The 20,648-nt window shown below is 38.4% G+C and overlaps 1 protein-coding gene and 1 pseudogene across 1 annotated transcript; both read left to right on the forward strand.

Annotated features, from left to right (window-relative positions):
* Positions 1–3,128: 3,128 nt before the first annotated feature.
* Positions 3,129–19,160, forward strand: LOC123651801 (hepatitis A virus cellular receptor 1 homolog). The gene is made up of 7 exons (XM_045576944.1): positions 3,129–3,214; positions 6,702–7,037; positions 10,597–10,686; positions 15,845–15,946; positions 16,604–16,659; positions 18,078–18,186; positions 19,018–19,160. Exons 2-7 carry the CDS (start codon positions 6,794–6,796, stop codon positions 19,056–19,058), a joined length of 642 nt encoding a protein of 213 aa, XP_045432900.1. The 5' UTR covers positions 3,129–3,214; positions 6,702–6,793; the 3' UTR covers positions 19,059–19,160.
* Positions 13,297–14,387, forward strand: LOC118710873 (annotated as a pseudogene).
* Positions 19,161–20,648: the final 1,488 nt, after the last annotated feature.

Raw genomic sequence — 20,648 nt, forward strand, 5'->3', positions numbered from 1 at the left:
AAGGGAAAGTGAGTATCTAGGCTCACTTAACCTTTCCAAACCCCAGCTTCCTCCTCTAAGAATGGGTTACTAACAGCACCTGCCTAAGGGTGAAAGGAAAATGCACAGATTCCATGACACAGTAATTCTCCAGAAATGGTGACTATAGTATTCATGCATATTTAGGTTTAGTTTTGAGTTCACCCACAGACTTTTGTTCATCACAACAATCCTTTAAGGGAGATAGAACAAGTATATTTGGTCCCATTGAAGGAACAAGGAAATTAAGGCTTGGCTCAACTTAGTTACAGAGCTACCAGCTTCCTAAGTGGCAGAGCTGGGATCTGAACCCAAGTGAGGATGAAACTTTCTTAATGTGACCCTGAGCTGTCTCTCCCATGGACTTTTTCATCCTTAGTATATTAGGCTGGATCAGAGGTTTATTTCCACAACTCCCTGTTAGAGACTGTCTGATGACAATTGATGTTCATTCTGATATAAATGAGCACCCCTTACTTGTTTGCTTTTATGTGCTGGTCCATGGTATAGGCCCACTGTCCTGACCTGGTTAAGCATTTTAAAATTAGACTAGATTTAATTAACCAGATTTATTATTATAATATTTTTGTTATTGATTTGATTGAGAGAGAGAAACATCAGTTTGTTATTCAACTTATTTATGTATTCATTGATTGATTCTTGTATGGAACCAGCAACATTGGCTTACTGGGACGATGCTCTAACCAACTGAGTTATCTGGCCATGGCTAATTTGATGGACTTAAAATATCAAAAGTAAACTCATACAGCCCCATCAGTGTGGCTCAGTTGAGTGCTGTTTTATGAACCAAGAGGTCTCGGTTGTAATCCAAGTCAGGACACGTGCCCAGTTTATGAGCTCAATCTCCAATAGGGGGCAAGCAGCAGTCAGCCAATCAATGATTCTCTCCCATAGTTGATGTTTCTGTCTCTCTTTTTCTCTCTCTTCCTCTCTGAAATCAATTAAAATATATTTTTATAAAAGTAAACTGAAAGAAAATCAGGATTGTGTTCTTTGTGTTAAAATAAATAAAGTAAGGGTATAAAAAACAAAGGGCACAGCAAATAGATCTTAAACTGGCCATGGATGAAGGAATTATGATAATGAGCGCACCAAGCCCTTTATCCATGGAACAGGATCCATTTAGTAGACTCTACAGTGAGATTTTCCACCAGGATGGGTCTTCACATTTTTGAGTGTGGAAGAACTGCCTAGTTTCTGGTAGGACCCTCTCATTCTAATGCCATTGGGACCCATGCATGGTGATACGCTATACATGGATCCTTTTCTGGCATATTCCCCCTCCTATTTCCTTACTTACCACAGAGAGCACAACTTCCTCCTGGACAACATGAGGTTTACACAGCCTGACTAGGCTGCAAGTGTAATTCTCAAAGAAGGAGAAGATCTCTTAGTTCCTACTGAATATTTGTCTTTCTGACCCTAGAATTCTGCTTTGTGGCATCCAGTTATGATGTGTGTGTGTGTGTGTGTGTGTGTGTGTGTGTGTGTATGTGTGTGGTCCTTATGAAGTACATATAAAAAATCAAATAAATGATCTGGACACAGCCTAGGTGACCTACTATCCATAGGTTTAAGGCTTAGGGGGCATGAAGAAAAACATTGTTATTAATACTTGGACTGCCTCTTTTAATTTGTCTCTTCTTTGTATGTGTCTGCACTGAGAACTGTGTCTTCATTGCAGTCAATTAGCCATAACTGAGCTACCTCCCTGCCACTGAAATCCCTGCTGACCTGTAGGTCACTTTGCAGAAGGCAGGAGGCATGGGAGTGTAAGAGCCAGTCACGAGGGATGGAGTGTGAGGATTGACTGTTCCTTGACATGACTTCAGTTTGTCCCACAAACTAGTTCAGGCCAGAATTGAGGTTGCTTTCCACAACCCCTCCCTCCCCCGCTTTGATTGATCATAATCGATATTCATTCTGACATTAATTAGTACCCTTGCTTTGCCTCCTGCTGTGCACCAGTTCTTGGAGCAGGCCTTTGTCCTTTCCTTGACAAGCCTGTAAAATAATTTCCAATAGCTGGTAGCATTCATGAACTAGTATCTCTGATTGTCTTTCTCTCCCCCACCCCCACCTTTTCTCTATATTATTCCCTGCCAAGAAACTTGGGCATCCATTTTGTCTTACAGTCACTCAAGAAAGCTTGCATATGATTTTTTTTTTTCTAAATTGTTATTGGCCAGATTGGAGTGGCCTGCTTCTTTTGTCATCTCTCTCTGTCCCCCGCTTATGAAGGTAGACTTTCAGTTTTGGAGTTTTTCTCTGAGTCTGTGTCTATGAGCACCAGGCCTGGACCACATTCTGTTTTTGAAATATTCTCCTGACATCATTCAACAAAATGCAGTCTGAGTTGTTGCTTTCTGTAGTATGAATGATGAAACAGTGATTCACATTCTGACTTAATCCTTGTTAATAGATAACTTGGATATATAACTGAGGCTAAAGACTAACCATTGTGGCCACAGGGCAAGAAGTACCCTCTAGCCAAAACCGGTTTGGCTCAGTGGATAGAGCATCAGCCTGCTGACTGAAAGGTCCCAGGTTTGATTCCGGTCAAGGGAATGTATCTTGGTTGCAGGCACATCCCCTGTGGGGGGTGTGCAAGAGGCAGCTGATTGATGATTCTCTCTCATCGATGTTTCTAATTTTCTATCCCTCTCTCTATATATATATAAAAAATCACTAAATATATATATTTTTTTAAATTCTTAAAAAAAAGAAGTACCCTCTATTCACCAAAGGGCTAGTAGATGGTTGTTTCAGAGCTCAAGGGTAAGTGCATTAGGACCATGGGAGGACTGGTCTTTGCTCTGGTGACCCCTCACTGAGCCTGGCTCTGGTTTCCTTCCTATTTACTCCCTAATCTCTCTGAACGTCGGGAGTCAGTTTGGACTTTATGTGTGGAAAAGGAGCTGGTAAATAAGGGGCTACTTCCAAGGGCAGCTTTGCCTGTCTGTCGGAGGTATAGAGCTCTCAGCCATTCTGAGTTAACAAAGACCTGAAGCCATTTTATGTGGTCTCTCATCCATAGCAGGATAGGCACATGTGATGCATGCAGTTAGGTTACAAGGAAAAGTTGCAATCCAAACAGTCCATTTCTCTTCCCTTTAGGCCAATACCATCATGCCTCCTTGGGTAGCCTTCCCCAGACTCATACTGCTTTGAGCAGGTAAGTGGATAAGTGGGCTGGGTTTGGAAGGCCTGGGTATGGGGGAGTGTAGGATTGTGTGGGTGTGGTGGAGGAATATGGATGTGCTTGGACTCTGTTGGAAGGTAATGGGTCAACTTGTGAACAAAGAACCAGGCTGAAATAAAAAAAATTCTGAAATGATATGAATCACAAAATCTAAGGCTAAGTAGAATACTTTGTTATATGCTGCCATTTCTATTTAGGAAAAAAGGAGGTGTTGGGTGGTTGAGTATACATGGACTTCTCACATTATGTAAGAAATAGTACCAGCTTTTTCCTGGTGTTGGAGGGAATGAAAAGAAGAGATGATGCTAGGATGGAAAGAGACCCGTCTTTCATTGTACATTTTGTACATAGTTTTTAACTATGTGTAAATATTCCTTTTAAATATAAGATATGTTGTGGCCAGTATGGCTCAGTTGGTTGGGCATTTCCCCATGCACCAAAAGGATTTGGTTCAATTTCCAGTCAGGGCACATGCCCAGGGTTTCTGGCTGGATCCCAGGTAGGGGGCTTACTGGAGGCAGTTTATCACTGTCTTGCTGCCACATCAATGTTTCTATCTCTCTCTCTCCCTTCTTCTTTCTCTAAAAATCAATAAAAACATTTTAAAAAATATAAATGATATGTAGGGTATTCCAAATATATACAAACATACTTTAACAGCTAATAGCTCAATTTTGAAAATTTATTTAAATAAACACTGCCTTTATAATTATTCAGTGTGTATATACACTTTTTGGGACACCCTATATTTTAATTTGAAACATTCTATGAGCTAGAGAAAATTTTGGGAATAGACACAACCTAAATTTAAAAATAATAATCATCAGATGTGATGTGGTTATAAGGAAAAGTTCATTTAAATTATACTTCCATAGTACATTTTTAAGTTAGCATGCTTTATTTGTAATCTACAAATAATGTTAGGCAAAATTAAATATTATAGGAATCTAGAGAAAAAAATAGACTCTCACTTTATATAAAAATCAATATTTTATTCCCAGAGCATTTTGAAACTCACAGCCTACTTCTAACATGGCACTTGAGCAAGGACTGATTAGTTGAGGTATGTAAAGTACCACATAGAGAATATAGTCAATAATATTTTAATAACTACAAATGGTGTAAATAGATACTAGAATTATTGGGATGGTCACTTCATAAGAAATATAAATGTCTAATCTATTTTGTACACCTTCAACTAATATAACATTGTATATCAAATTGTAATTTAAAAATAAAAAAGCCTTAAGTAAATAAATAAGATTAGTTGGTACGTCTCAGATTTCATTTAGGACCAACCTGACTGCATTTGACAATATAGGGTTTTAAAAATATGTATAGGCCTGACTGATTTGGCTCAGTGGATAGAGCATTGCCCTGTGGACTAAAGGGTCCCAGGTTTGATTCCAGTCAAGGGCATGTACCTTGGTTGCGGGCACATACCCAGTAGGGGGTGTGCAGGAGGCAGCTGATCAATTTTTCTCTCTCATGGATGTTTCTAACTCTTTATACCTCTCCCTTTCTTTCTGTAAAAAATTAATAAAATATACTAAAAAGATATTTTTATTGATTTCAGAGAGAGGAAGGGAGTACATCAATGATTAGAGAGAATCATTGATAGGATGTCTCCTGTATGCCCCCCTACTGGGGGCTTGGGTCCTGACATGGAATTGACCCTTGACCTCCTGGTTCATAGATTGATGCTCAGCCATTGAGCCATACCAGGTGGGTGAAATATGGAGTTATTAATGCCATTACCACGGGAGAGAGTTTTTGATTTTAAGTGGCTTAATTTAGTAGTTGATTGAATGTTCTCCAATTCTCTGAGTTCACCATGGGAAGTGGGCCTCGCTTAAGTGCCAGCTGTCATTTACTCATGAGAATGATTTCTACTTGGATTTTTTTTGGACATGATCTCTCTAAAATCAATAAAAGTATATATTTTAAAACTCTTTATCATCCAATGCAGTCAAATTGGTTCTTAAATGAAATCTGATGAACAAAATAGATCTAGAAACATAGAATCATACAACTGACGGTGGGTCGGTGGGAAGAGACCAACCACAGAACTTGTATGCATATATACATAATCCATGGACACAAACAATAAGATGGTGAAGGTCTGAGGTGGGGCTGGAGGTGTCTAGAAGGCTTTAATAGGGGGAAAAAGGGGACATATGTAATACCTTCAACAATAAAGATTTAATTAAAAATGTTTTTATTGATTATTTTAGAGAGAGAAGGGAGAAGGAGAGAGAGATAGAAACATCAATGGTAAACATCAATCTGCTGCCTCTTGCAAACTCCTACTGGGCAATGGACCCTCAACCAATATAGGGTGACCTTTGGTGCATGGGACACTAACCAACTGAGCCACACCAGCCAGGACCCTAACAATAATTTAAAGAAAACATTAGCACTGCTTATTCTTTTTTTAAAAAAATATATTTTATTGATTTTGTACAGAGAGGAAGGGAGAGAGATAGAAATATCGATGAGAGAGAGTCATTGATCAGCTGCCTCTTGCACACCCCCTACTGGGGATATGCCCGCAACCATGGTACATGCCCTTGAATGGAATTGAACCCAGGACCTTTTAGTCCCCAACCCGACGCTCTATCCATTGAGCCAAACTGGTTTTGGCAGCACTGTTTATTCTTATGAGAGATAGGTAATGAGGTGACTTCATTTGGAATAGACATTTTAAAAATTACAATAAAAATTAAAACTTTTAATTGCAATAGAATTTTCAAATGCATTTCATTGAGATAGTGATTGGATTTAGGGAAGGGGAAAAGCAACATGTATACATTACTTATTTAATAATCAAATACCTGTCAAACACAGAATAAAATACATTCTCATGTACTGATAGAGTATCATTTGGCTCAAATATTTTAGAAAGAAATTTGAAAAAAATAATTCTGCTCTTTGTTCTGAGACTTTTTTAAAATAATTTTTATTTTAGAAATTTATCCTATCAAGAAACAACCCTAAATAAAGAAATAAGTTTAATAGCACTAGCCGGTTTGGCTCATTGGTGGAGTGAGGCCCAATGGCTGAAGGGTCCAAGATTCAATTCTGGTCAAGGCATTTACTTCAGATGCAGGCTTCATTCTGGACCTGGTCAGGGCTTATGTGGGAGGCAACCAGTCAAACGAGACGATGTGTCTTTCTCATTTGATGTTTCTCTGCGTTTCTTCCCATCCCTTCCACTCTCTCTAAAAATTCGTGAAAAAATATCCCAGGGAAAGGACTAACAACAACAACGAAAAGTTTAAATTATTTGTTGTTTACAACTATCAAAGAAAAAGATGTAAAGAAAAAACTGATAAAAATTTTTAGATTCAAGATTAAAGTCACATGATTACAAATGAAATAAACCATTTAAAAAATAAGTGGGCATGAATGTAAAATTAAAATATTGAGGCCTCAGACTCTATTTTCTTTTTATTTGCAGATGCTGTAGTTTCTGTGTCATATGTGACTGCAGTGGTGGATCAGTCTGTCACTCTACCCTGCATCTCTGCAACAGCTCATGAAATCTCACCCATGTGGTGGGGTCGAAGGGCATGCCCTTTAATCAACTGCACAAATGAACTCATAATGACCGATGGCTACCATGTCACCTTTGAAAAGGACAAACGTTATAGGATGAATGGAATCATTTCCAGAGGGAATTTGTCTTTAACCATAGAGAATGCAGCCCTGTCTGACACTGGCATCTATTGTTGCTGTATTGTGTTCAAAGAGTTTAATGGTTATATAAAGAACATATATTTGGAGATAAAGCCAGGTGAGTTTGTCTTCCTGTGATCACTTTATATGCATGAACTGAGGTGTTTACTGGTTGGTAGTAATATTCTCTTCCCTTAAGAAAGAGGAGGTTCCTCAATCCTGCTTTTGATAACTTTGGGGAAATAAAATTACTTACTTGTGTAGAATGAAGTGTTAAAAGAATCTAGAGTACAGAATGGAGACTAGAGGGCCTTCCCAGTCTGCAGATTATCTCTTAAAGCAGTGCTTCAAAAATACTGGTTAGCTCATGAGGAGGTATTCATGGCTCCATAGGGAGATGAGGTGAATATTTTTCTCAAACTAAAATTATTTAATGTAAACAACTGCACTTTTTCTCTGAGATGATGTCATTGAAAATTTACAAAAAAATGAACTTAACATTTTAAATCTAACATGGAGATTTTCAAATGTATAAAGTAGACAATATTGTATAAGAGATTGTCAAGTAGATACATTACCAACTTTGACACTTACCAACTCAATCTTGTGGCATGTGCATTGTGCAGGCATATACTGTATAGTCCCATCCCCACACTGTGCCCTACTTGGATTTCATGAAGCAGAACTCACATTATATCGTAATATTGCTTGTTTAAACATTAAAATGACTTTATTGAAATATAAAAACTGATGCATCCCAATAACTGTATTAGTTGCCTTTAAGATTTTCATGAAATCCAAAACTCTGGCAAATTTACATTTCTTCTCTCTTGAGATAGACATTATAATGGCTGAGTTCTTCCTTAATCTCCTTCCAGTAAAGTCTTATATTGACAGTAGAATACAATATTTGTGGCCTTAGTAAGCTGAATCTCTATCTTATTATTATTATTATTATTATTATTATTATTATTAAATTAAGAAACCTCATGCCCTAGCCAGTTTTTCTCAATGGATAGAGCATCAGCCTGCTGACTGAAGGGTCCGAGGTTTGATTCTGGCCAAGGGCACATGCTCTGGTTGTGGCCTTGATCCCCAGTGCGGGAGGCAGCCGATCAATGATTCTCTCTCATCATGGATGTTTCTCTCTCTCTCCCTCTCCCTTCCTCTCTGAAATCAATAAAGAAATATATTTATTTAAAAAAAAAAAGAAACCTTTATTTGCAATCTCTCAAATTTTGGACTAGGTTATTTCCTTTAAAAAGGCAAGCAAGAGCCCTAGCTGGTTTGGCTCAGTGAATAGAGTGTCTGAATATGGACTGAAGGGTCCCAGGTTTGATTCTGGCCAAAGGCACATGCTCAGGTTGCAGGCTTGATCACCAGGAGGGTGTAGGCAGGAGGTAGCTGATCAATGATTTTCTCTCATCATTGATGTTTCTATCTCTCCCACTTCCTCTCTGAAATCAATTAAAAATATAAAATTGTTAAAAAGACAAGTAAGATAAGGTCAGTTCAGATGGAGAAAACAGCTGACTTTGTGGAAACCAGATCTGGGAAGCAATCCAGAGAAGCCAAATAATCTGATGAGATAGAGCTCTATAGACAGATGTGTGGAGGCAGCACATGGAGAAGAGATTATGATTATGAAATTTGGAGAGTTGTGAAATTATTTTGATCTGTCTGAATTTTTAAATATATTTTTTATTGAATTTTTTACAGAGAGGAAGGGAAAGGGATAGAGAGCCAGAAACATCAATGAGAGAGACACATCAATCAGCTGCCTCCTGCACACCCCCCATTGGGGATGTGCCCACAACCAATGCACATGCCCTTGATCAGAATCGAACCCGGGACACATCAGTCCGCAGACCGACGCTCTATCCAGTGAGCCAAACTGGTTTCGGCCTATCTAAATTTTTAAATGTGACATGGAATGGAATAAGTAGGAAACTTTACAGTGCCTCCCGATCCTATGATATTTGAGCCTCCAATAGTCTTCGCTTAAGTTTTCTTTCATTTTTCACAGGCTCAGCTTACTCCTCACCTCTCTGTTAGAGCTTTTCCCTAGCTGCATCTACCCTTATATCTCCTAGCTTCTTCCTGTGGAAGATATTTTCTACTGATGAGGACATGTTTATTACTAGACCTGCCTTGGTTTCCTCTTCTTTATTATTCATTGTGCTCCTTTGATCAGATTTTTTTGCATGCTTGCTTTTTTTCTCTATATTAGGTTTTTAAATGAAGGGAAAGGATTAGACTGTATATACCTTAAAAGCTTCTGACTACAGCTTAGATCATGGTCAGCCAACATTATAGCCCAGGGCCAGATCACATTCAAAACAGGCCCACCATTTTTTTTTTTAATAGATAAGCTTTATTGGGACAGCTATATTCACTTCTTGTACCATCTGCACTGTGGCTGCTTTCACACTGACAGAGTTGAGCCATTGACACTGAGACCATAGGGACCCCAAAGCCCAACACATTTACTGTCTGACCCTTTCTAGGAAGTTTGCTGACCTCTGCTTAAGACTAATGCCTTGCATGTAATAGATATCAACATTTTTTTGAAAAAGAGTTTAGCTGTTCAAGGCACAGATGGGCTTAATTGAAACTGATTCTTTAAAAAGAACATTCAAACCAGTTTTCTACTTTCTAGGGGTTTCTTTTGTAGTTAGTAGAGTTGAGTTTGAAGGAAGCTTCTTATTTATTTATTTATTTTTTAAAGGAGCTTGGTGAGCAGGCCTTCATTGATCTGCATTTTTGCCAGGCACTGGGTTTAGGCTTAATTCTAGTGTCAGCACTCCCTGGATAGCTCTGAGACCTTCCATAAGTGGTTTTGAATCCAGCACCCTATCTGACCCTGGAAAGAGACAAAGTTACCACCTACCTGTGGTCTAGTCTACTTTCCAGCCAATATATAAGGTTTCTGTGTGATCTAGGATGCTAGTGGGTGTGAGTTAGTTCTCATTTAGAGTGTAGGTCTCTTGGGAGGGTATCCTCAAGACCGAAATAAATGCTATATATTAATATATTTTAAAAAAATAATTTTAAAATATATTTTATTGATTTTTTTAAAGAGAGGAAGAGAGAGGAATAGAGAGAAACATCAATGAGAGAGAATCATTGATTATCTGTCTCTTGCACGCCCCCTACTGGGGATGTGCCTGCAACCAAGGTACTACATGCCCTTGACTAGAATCGAACCCGGGACCTTTCAGTCCCCAGGCCCACGTTCTATCCACTGAGCCAAACCGGTTTTGGCTGTATTAATATATTTTTTAACTTTCTGGGCCTAGAAATGACTTTTTAATTTAGCCATTCACCATTGAGAGAACAAAGACAGGTCGAGGCTCACATTTTCCCTGCCTCCCTGATGTTTAATAAGACAAATCTGATATGCGTGGTTGGTCTTCTTAGAGTGCTTCAGTGTTAATACTGGGTATCCTTTCTCAACTTCGAACCTCCCAGTATATATTCTTGCAATACAGCTATCTCTGTTTTCTATGGTTTTTCTTCAAGACCTTCCCTGTAAGGATCTCATTGACCAAGGACAAGATGTAATAGTTCAGGGCAAATTAGTGCCTAATTTCTCTGGTTATGCTGATGTACAGGCCCAACACAAAGCTCTTGTTCCCTGCTGCTTGATTAATCATTGCTTTCATGTTGATTTCTAGCTCCACCTAAGGTCACCAGTGTTCCAACACCACCTAAGGTCTTCACATCTGCTTCTACAACTCCAGCACCGACATTGTACCTTAAGACAGGTAAACTGATATGTTTCTGAGGCTTGAAGCCTTCTACTAAGTGGATGAAGACCACCAAGTATGTGTTAAGGCAGGGTTACCATCTATGTTAAAGGTTTTTTCCTGGGTTCCATAGGGCCTCATGTGACTTGTGAAATCTTGTTGCATTTTACATGCATCTAACAGGTATCTGCAGAGAGAAGGGAACAATTTAAAAAAAATTAGATTCTCAAAGGGTTTAATCATCAGCCAAAACACAAAGACCTGTGATATTGGACAACGAATGATGTAGATTTGGTCCAGTTCGCAGTGGTTTGTTAATAAAATCTAGGTTATTCCAGAAAAGAAGGGAAATCTGAGTGGAATTCCTTTAGTCCTCTCTGAAGTTGGACTCTTTATGCAAGGATAACAAGCCCACCACTAGTTTTACCTATAATATTCTATTGAAATAACCATTTCTAATCATTGTGCCATCAGGTCTATGACTGCTTTCACAATGACAGAGTTGAAAAAAAGCCCCCAAGCCTTAACACTTGCCTCTGGCCATTTACAGAAGGTTTGCTGACCTGTGCTTTAGATTAATGCCTGGCATGTAATAGGCATGACAAATATTTGTTGATTTTTTTTTTTTTCACTTCATGGCAGAAATTGGCTTGATTCTAAATTAAACTGTATCTCTCCAAAGAAGAACTTTTAAACCAAAAGCTCTTCTTTGGAGAGATACAGTTTAATTTGGTCTCGTCTGCAAATGTTCTTGTTTTTCTAGTTAGTAGAGTTGAGATTCAAGGAAGCTTCTCGTGTGATGCAGAGGTGCCTGGTGAGAAAAAACTACACATTGTTGATCGGGCATTGGTTGAGTCAGGATTCAGTCTCCATTAGTTTGAATTTGGAACTGTGGTTATAACTACTAGATGGTATTTCTCCTTGGGGCCTAAAGTTATATTAGGATGTATTTGTCCTGATCTGACACCTTCACTGAAAAAGCCCTTTATATAATACCCTGTCTTTTTATGTCATACAATGACAGTTTTGCTCTGAGCATTCTTTACTTCATTTTTTGTTCTTAATGTTTGTTTTTTTTTAACATATTGATTTTTCACAGAGAGAAAGGAAGAGGGATAGAGAGCTAGAAACATCAATGACAGAGAACATTGACAAGCTGCCTCCTGCATACTCCCTACCGGGGAATGTGCCCGCAACCAATGTACATGCCCTTGACTGGAATCGAACCGGGGACCCTTCAGTCTGCAGACTGATGCTCTATCCACTGAGCCAAACCGGGTTCGGCAGCATTCTTTACTTTAGTATGTAGCATAAAAATTGAAAAAAATATGCTGATTATAAAGTAAATATCTGATTTCAGGAATTTAGTGTATATGGCTTATTTTTTCAATTCAGGCTACATGTTTCACACCTCAAGTTTCCTATAGTTAAGTGTTTAGTTGTAATACAAATAGAGAATAATTTGAAATATGTGTCAAGAAATAGGTTGGTCTCCTGTGGACTACTTCAGATTCAAGCCTTCTATTTTTAGGATTAAAAAGAAAACCTTTCGTAAAGATTTTCAAAACCTTCAAAACTTTTTGACTCCTGAGGTTGTCTGGATTCTGGAAAGCAAAAGACATGTCTTAACCTCTTAGCCAGAGAAATGTGATGGAACATTGATTTTCCTTAACTCCCATTGAGTCGTGTGTAAGCATTTGGGCTATAAGCTGAGTATGGAGGAGAGGGCATTAGGTTAAAACTCAGATTTCAGAGACTTAAATATATGTAAGAAAAATAGCTTTGTTCCAGGCAGCTGAACATACTAGGGAATCTGTTGATTTTTTTTCTTTTAAATATATATTTTTATTGATTTCAGAGATGCAGAGAGAGATAGAAATAGATAGGTAGATAGATAGATACCGTGTTTCCCCGAAAATAAGACATCCTCCGAAAATAAGACCTAGCGCATGGAAAAATAAGACATCCCCTGAAAATAAGACCTAGCACATCTTTGGGAGCAAAAATTAATATAAGACACTGTCTTATTTTGTGGGAAACAGGGTATATAAACATCAATGATGAGAGAGAATCATGAATTGGCTGCCTCTTGCATACCCCACACTGGGGATCAAGCCTACAACGGGGGTATGTACCTTAATGGGGAATGAAACAGTGACATTCTGGTTCATAGATCAATATCAACCACTGAGCCATATAGGCTGGGTGTGTTGACTTTCTCAATATTGATTTAGCTTGTATATACTTAATTTCACATAGTGTGTGCCTACAAAAGTGTGTGGATTAGTTGACTTGGTTTAGTGAACGTACATACGTTTTTTACTTTAAAGTAGATATTCAGAAGAAAAGATCTATGTGACCTCCTGGGGAATATTAGTTGATTATTAATTGAATTGAGTCTTATCTTTATCCTGCTAGTTTCCTAAGGAGTTTGAGTCTATAGAGTTGAGCTTTATATTATAGTACAGGAAGGAGGTAAGCACTGGAGCTGATTCAATGCAGAGATATTTACTTTACATCCAATCCCTGCCTGTCCCTCGTGCCTCCAGCCCATGCTAGTTTCTTAAAATTTTCATGGGAAAGTCAGATAGAAGATTATAGGAGGAGGGGAGCAAAGAAAGATTCCACAGCTTTCTTTCCCAGGCGGCTTCTGAAGATGGTGGAGGAGCAGGGCCTGGTGCTTGATGGCCGAGACCATCTCCTGCTACGCCTGGCAGCCATCGTGGCCAAGCAGGTGCTGCTGGGCCGAAAGGTGGTTGTGCACTCTGAGGGCATCAACATTTCTGGCAATTTCTACAGAAACAAGTTGAAATATCTGGCCTTCCTCCAAAAATAGATGAATACCAACCCATCCTGAGGCCCTTACCACTTCAAAGCCCCCAGCCGCATCTTTTGGTGGATAGTGTGAGGCATGTTGTCCCACAAGACCAACCGAGGCCAGGCTGCCTTGGACCACCTCAAGGTGTTTGATGGGAGCCCACCACCCTTTGACAAGAAAAGGCGAATGGTGGTTCCTGCCGCCCTCAAGGTTGTGTGTCTGAAGCCTACCCAGCAGTTTGCCTACCTTGGGCACCTGGCTCATGAGGTTGGCTGGAAGTGTCAGGCTGTGGAGAAGGCCAAGATCCATTACTGCAAGAAAAAGCAGCTCATGAGGCTATGGAAACAGGCCAAAGAGAACATGTAGAAGAAAAATTGACAAATTTACACAGGTCCTCAAGCCCCATTGACTCCTGATCTGAGCCCAATAAAATTGACTGTATTTCTCATGCTTGGCCTGGCCTGCCCTTCCTCTAACGCCGCCCTAGGATGTGGGGAACCCCAGGGGCTGTTCCGGGGCCACAGGCACCTTACCTTGGGCCTTAGAAAGCTGGGGACACAGAGGGGCCTTAGTCACTGCTATTTAAAGAAAGGCCTATTAGAAGTTTTACATGGCCTTGTCAGTTGGACATAATTTGCCTGTGACCTACTCAGAGTTTTAGGAAATGAGCAGCTGGAACAGCTAGTTCCCATTCAGCATTTATAAGCTGGAAAAACTCTTTAAACTTCCCATATGATACTAGATTGCAGCTGTTAGGATGTAGCAAATACTTGGGGGAAGGATAGACCTGGTAGGATGGAGGGATTTACAGATGCACAGACAGGACAGCAGCCACAGAGTCTCAGGCATCACACTTGCATGTTCCTGTACCTTGTGATCAGAAAATGAATAAATTAATTTTTAAAGAAAAAAAAAAGAAAGAAAGATGTCTACAAAAAGTCAAACTTGGGAAAGAAGTTAAGGTCAAGAGGCTTTTTGCAGAGAGCTAAATTGGATAGACATCATCTGATTTTCTTGTGCTGTCTTATTCTTTGTTCCTTAAGAGAGCCACATCCTGTTATAGGGTTCAGTATTAGAGGAAAACTTGAAATGGGTTCAGAAGATAAGGAAGAGTGATGTTGAAATGTGAAGATGGTGTTGGGAAAGAGGAAATAGGAAGACTGGTGAAAGGCAAAAGGAAAGCCCAGGTTTGAGAATTCTTGCCCAGCCAGTACCACTAATTTGCTCTAAGTTCTGTGGTGCTCTCAGGGCGGGAATATGAAGATTTTATAAGGAGGCAAGTGATGCATAACGGTGTGCTTGATAATTCTTAGTGAAGGTTTTTGGTGAGAAATGGAAGATGAGTCAGATAGCACAGGAAATCAGTCATACAGAATGAGTGAGCAAAATGCAACTGCAGAAGGAGCCAGGGTCACGGTCCACCAGGAGTCTGACTTAGAGGGCTGTGAATCATTATCAAGTTGAGAGACTGGGCAATGTGTCACCTTGAAGAGACTTCAAGGAGTGATATATTGTGAGGATGTATCCCATGCTGGTACATATGTGCATCTCTCTGGAAAGATGTGCGGATGGATAATTTGGTACTTGAATGTCAGAAAATCCAGATTGGGGTTATTGTGAAGATGAGAGTACAGATTAGTATAAATCCACAGGCCTTGTTTTATGAACATGAAATGTTATTTGTATGGATAAAAGCTTAATCTGATGTCTTACATAAGATGCACTTTTATAGGCATTTCAAATTTAGGGCCATCTTAAAAGTGTGAAATAATTCTTTCTATAGATAACTATCCAAAACATTATCTATATCAGATTTACTCCTGATAATAAAAGACCTAGATGCAGTGCAATGCCTCAATGTTATCCTATCTAATAAAAGAATAATATACAAAATGACCATCACTCCAACACACAAGATACTGCTTCATGTGGTCAAAGATGGCTGCCCTCATGTGGACACAATATGGCTGGCAGGGGAGGGAAGTTAGAGGTGACCAGGCCTGGAGGGGAGGGCAGTTAGCAGCAATCGGGCCAGCAGGGGAGCAGTTAGGGATTGATCAGATTGGCAGGGGAGTGGTTAGGGGTTGATCAGGCAGAGAGGCGAGCAGTTGGGTGCTCCAGTCCTGGATTGTAAGAGGGATCACAGATTGGAGAGGGTGCAGGCTGGGCTAAGGGCTAGGCTAAGGGACACCCTCCCCCTCATGCACGAATTTTGTGCACTGGGCCTCTAGTTTTGGAATAAATTTCTAAGAAAGTGTTGAAGGTAATTCCTGATTTTAAGTTTGTTGTTTATTTTTGTTGGGGCTGGAAATTTTTCTCTACAAATGGAACAGAGCTCTTTCATCCTTTATTTTTCAGAAACCACTTCATCATCTGCAGTGCAGACAACAGAAACCCAGCCTATCACACCACAGGAAACAAGTACGACCAGCTCATCATTGAACTCTTCTTGTCCAACAAGTAACTGTATTTTCTTTCCTAAAGACCTAGAGCATTCAAAATTTGAAAGTCATTGACATGTAATTAACAGCACATATTGTGACATGAGTGCTAACACTATAATCTGCTATGTGACTGAAACAAATGTCTTACCCTCTCTGAATCTGTTTTCATCATTTCTAAAATGGATGGAATATAACTGATCATGTGGAATCCTTGTGAGGATTAAAAGAGATGAAGAACTTGAGGCATAGGTATATGGGGATAAGTGATAGATACAATATCAACTATGACTATTACTTAGATGTCCAGAGTACACATAGGTGGCACTTTTAACCTGGTTCTAAGAATGGCCTTTGTGCTCCTAAAATTATAGGTAAGATTTTGTATGTAATGCATACTTTTCTCATAAAGAAGAAAAAAGGGGTCCATTTTTACAGGTTCCATGGCAAAATTGTTATGAATCATACCTTACAGGGGAGATTAATAAATGCTAGTAACATGATTTAATTCTTACAATGCCTATTGCATTTGGCCATATGTACATATTTTTTTGCCATACCTTTTATTCATTATTTCCTTTATCGCCAGAAAGCAACGTAAATATATTTCATGTTAATAGTGAAAATTCAATATATTTTTTTTATAATTCTAACCAATTTTCTTTCTGTTGAACAGATGGAAATAGCATTGTGACCCAGCCTTCAGATTGTGGTGGGAAATATAATGAAACTGTAAGCAAGTTCCTTCCTATTTTATTAGCTATATTCACTTGTATGTCTCTCTGGAAACAAGTTATATTTAAAGATTACTTCTGTAAGGCTATCCCACAGATTGATTCTTTCAGTTTAAGCGATAAAGAAAAAAAGAATTTATTTCTTAAGTAGGGGTCCTTTGATTAATTGGTAAAGTTCACATAGCTACAGGCAGACCAGCTTGTTAGTGATACCTGCTAAGTGATGTTTTACTCACACACATTCACACAACACTCACATACTACAGACTTTCTCCTGGCCAAAAATTTGAACAAAAAAGAATGAACTAATTCAAGGAGAGTGAGTTGACATAACATTCCCAGGAAGGCTTAAGTTAGCATTAGGGGAATAACATGCTTTGAGTCTCTATGGTGGTGTGGAGGTTGTTCCAAACAAATCTATTATTAAGTGAAAGTGTGCTTGCTTTGACATATACTCCCTAGTATCCCCTTTCCAGCCTGAATGCCTTCCATATAGAAATTTTGAGGCCAATGCTGAGGGTTTTTTCTACCTGATATAATAAGTTTCCCTATAGGATGACTTATTAAGATGTTAATGTGTTAAACAACTTTGTGATTGAGTAAGTGACTAGGTAAAAGAGTCAGGATTCTGATTTCAGAGATTTAACTTTGATGCAGTAAGAAGCTTAATCCTTCTCACTGATCTTCCACTTGCTTTCTGTTAAAATATCTACCTTGTGGGATCTTTTTAGTATTAGAACTAAGCTATTGAAAGAGGCCTGGCATGATGCCTGGCGTGTTTTAAGCCTATTCTAGGAGGGGGATACTTATAAACTTCACCAGGAGAGTTAAGTAAAATTTGCATTTCCACCTGATTGCATATTTTGAGTTCATTGTTAACCAGGGTTATGTCTATGAACAGCTACTTTCAGGCTTATTTCTATAGACATAGATAGAATTTTGAATTATGTTAAAAACATAAACACTATATTAAAGGCCAAATTCAATAATTCAGCACATTCAGATAGCATCAACAAGTGAACTTATATATAAACAAAAATTGTTTTTTTTTCTTTTAATATAAGAGGACATACTGTAGCTTACTGAAATTTTAAAAACCAATATGGATAATTTACATATAATAAAGATAACCCTTTGAACTGTACACTTTGAGCTTTGACAAACACATGCACCCACAATAACCTCACACAAGCATATATAAAATATTTCCACATTTCCAAATACATATTGAATTTCAAATTGTCTGAGAATTTCACGATGGTTTCAACCTCAGGAGATCATTTGGTTTTTCCCTTCATGATCTAGAAGTAGACTAGAGCTAATAAAGACGAATGTGTCTGAGTATGTTATTTTAAGAAATGTTTTCTGCCCATAATTCTAACAAGATGCTTTTTCAATCTGCTGGTATTTCCTTAGCACATGAGCTTGAAACAAAAGACACAGAGGAACACCAATAAGTTGTACATTGGACTCGGCATTGCTGCCATGATATTGCTCATCATTTTGGCTGCCATACTTACCAAAAGTAAGTCATTTGACCATTGTGCCTGAGGGAACAAAATGAGGGAACAAAGTGAGATAGCCAAACTACCTGGGTCCAAGGAGCTTCACACACCATGTACTTTTGACTTCACATAACTTTCCTGTTTCATAACTTTGTTCCTTTTGTTTCTTAAAAATATTGGCCTGAAAAGAAAAAGTGAAATTTAAGTTCTCCATAGGAGAAATAAAACACTAAGAAATAAGAGTTAGTTGGGTGGAGTTAGGATTTGGAAGGCAACAAATCACTGTACTAAGCAGATTTGTTCCCCTCAAAGGCCCATTTTTGCTCCAGTGAAGGAAAATATTGTTGAGAGTCTTACAACATTCACTTAGCTGAAGAGGCAAATGAGACATTGGAGGGAAAATAGATTTCAGGCCAAGATTAGAATAATGGGTTTCAAAAACTAGCCATGTCAGCCTCTATGAAAAACCCCCATAACTTCCCATTTAAAAAAATGAAATATGATTATTAAAAATTATATTAAAGTAAGTTTGGGCATGTGTGTGAATACACTAAACCATTAATAAAAATGAGATAGTTTTCACACAAGTGCTTTTTTTGGGTTCTACAGAGTCAAAAGGTGTTATCTGAAATTATAGGGAAGAGTGTAATATGAGTTTTGTTTTTCTCTTTTAAAAACCATTCTTCTAAATTTAATTTTTCTCTAAAATCAATGAAAAAATTCCAACATATCCTTGGGGAAGGATTAAGAAAATGAAGTAATAGCAAAAATAATATATATGTTTTAGAAATGGTCTCATGAATTCTTTGGCTGACATATTTTATTTTCTCTTCAACTCCTTCCCAATTTAGAATATTTATGTGGGAAAATAAAGGTGTTTCATAAAAAGTAAGCTTGATAGGTTTGTCTCAATGCTTTTTGATGTTCCCACTCTAATAAAAATAAAGAAAAAATACTCTCTGTTCCTCTCCCCTTTCTCCTGAACTTTCCATTTTACACCCTGGATCCTAAAAATTCTAGTTCATTGAGTTTCTTTCTTGCTGTCCACACCTTCCAGTGATATTTTTAGGTATCTATATTTCCCTGAAACTACTGCAGAAACAGCACCCTAACCCTAAACTCCCAGAGCAAGAGAAATCACAATAGAGTTTGATGAAATTAAGTTTGGATGAGTTGTTTGGTTTCTTCTTGATTTCATTCAGTGCTTAGTTTACTGAAAGCCTATTCTATTCCAAAGAGATGAACAAAACAGACACACAGAGAAGTATGTCACCAGGGTCCTTTTAGTGCTTCCAGGCAAATAGCATGGGGAGTATAGACCAAGGTAATAGGCTGTGTGAGTGAGCCTGATGGAGTAGGAGGCCACTGGCAAAGATTTGAAGGAAGACAACTCCAGGCTGTAGCAGTCCCCCATCCCCTATTGTTCCACACTCAGCAAGCTCTGCTGCTTTACATTGATTATGTGGCCTCATAGGCATTTGATGTACAATTTTGTAAATCTAATCTATTTCCCAGTTAAAGTACCCTTTAAGGGGACCTTGCTTAAAGCCCAAACTGTACTAAAAGGAGCAGGCTACTTGGGGTTGGTAGAAAGAAAAGGGGAGAGAAAGAGCATTTATGATGACACGTTTGGGGCAGCTATTTCACACTGACTCATTTTCAGCTATTAACACCTAAATTGGTTCTCACATGTATGCCTGGTTCCTTTAAGGATCTGAGTTGAATGAGACTTTACATTTCAAATAATTTCTGGGCAAGCTCAGGTAATAAAAACCATAACTATGTACAAATTATAAAATAGCAGCTAAATCAAAACTCTACACACAACCTTTTTATATACTTGGTGTGTGAGTGTATGTGTTATGAAAGTCATCTAACTCATGGCATTCACAGTTTGACCATAAAGACACTGTAATATTTTTGACACCATGATCCAGTACACTTATGTGAAACAGTATTTTACTACTTTATACTCTGCTATTTTGTATTCTCTGTATATCTAAATATAGGAAGTATTCCTATATTAAATAACCCTCTATAAAGAGCACAATCCATAATTGGAAATATACCAGCAAAACAATTTCATAGCCACCTTTGTGAATATGCATCTTGATTTAGTACTTCCATTTGATATCTGATAACTTAGATTAAAAAAATATTTTTATTGATTTCAGAAAGAAAGGGAGAGGGAGAGAGAGCAAGAAAAACACCAATCATGAGAGAAAATCAATGGGTTGCTTCCTGCATGCCCCACACTGGGGATTGGGTTGCAGCCCAGCATGTGACCTGGCCTGGAATCGAACCATGGCTGAACCACTGAGCTATGCCAGCCAGGCCTGTCTTAGATTTTTGATTTATGTATTCTAGTACATGGATCTCTTGAAGGAGAATCATCTGAAAACATCTTAGGTGTTTTTTGTTTTGTTTTGTTTTGTTTTCTAATCTTGCTTGTTAAACTTCCTCACAATTTTATATTTACAGC

This window comes from Pipistrellus kuhlii, unplaced genomic scaffold (assembly GCF_014108245.1).
Source record: "Pipistrellus kuhlii isolate mPipKuh1 unplaced genomic scaffold, mPipKuh1.p scaffold_m20_p_8, whole genome shotgun sequence".
NCBI classification, from domain to species: domain Eukaryota; kingdom Metazoa; phylum Chordata; class Mammalia; order Chiroptera; family Vespertilionidae; genus Pipistrellus; species Pipistrellus kuhlii.

What these genes read in the sequence shown, in the direction of transcription:
- LOC123651801 (XM_045576944.1), top strand. Translation starts at nt 6,794, where the DNA reads ATGTGGTGGGGTCGAAGGGCATGCCCTTTAATCAACTGCACAAATGAA. An exon ending in GTGGGAAATATAATGAAACT is followed by an intron (nt 16,660 to 18,077) that starts GTAAGCAAGTTC and finishes GTATTTCCTTAG; the next exon opens with CACATGAGCTTGAAACAAAA. An exon ending in GGCTGCCATACTTACCAAAA is followed by an intron (nt 18,187 to 19,017) that starts GTAAGTCATTTG and finishes TTCCCAATTTAG; the next exon opens with AATATTTATGTGGGAAAATA.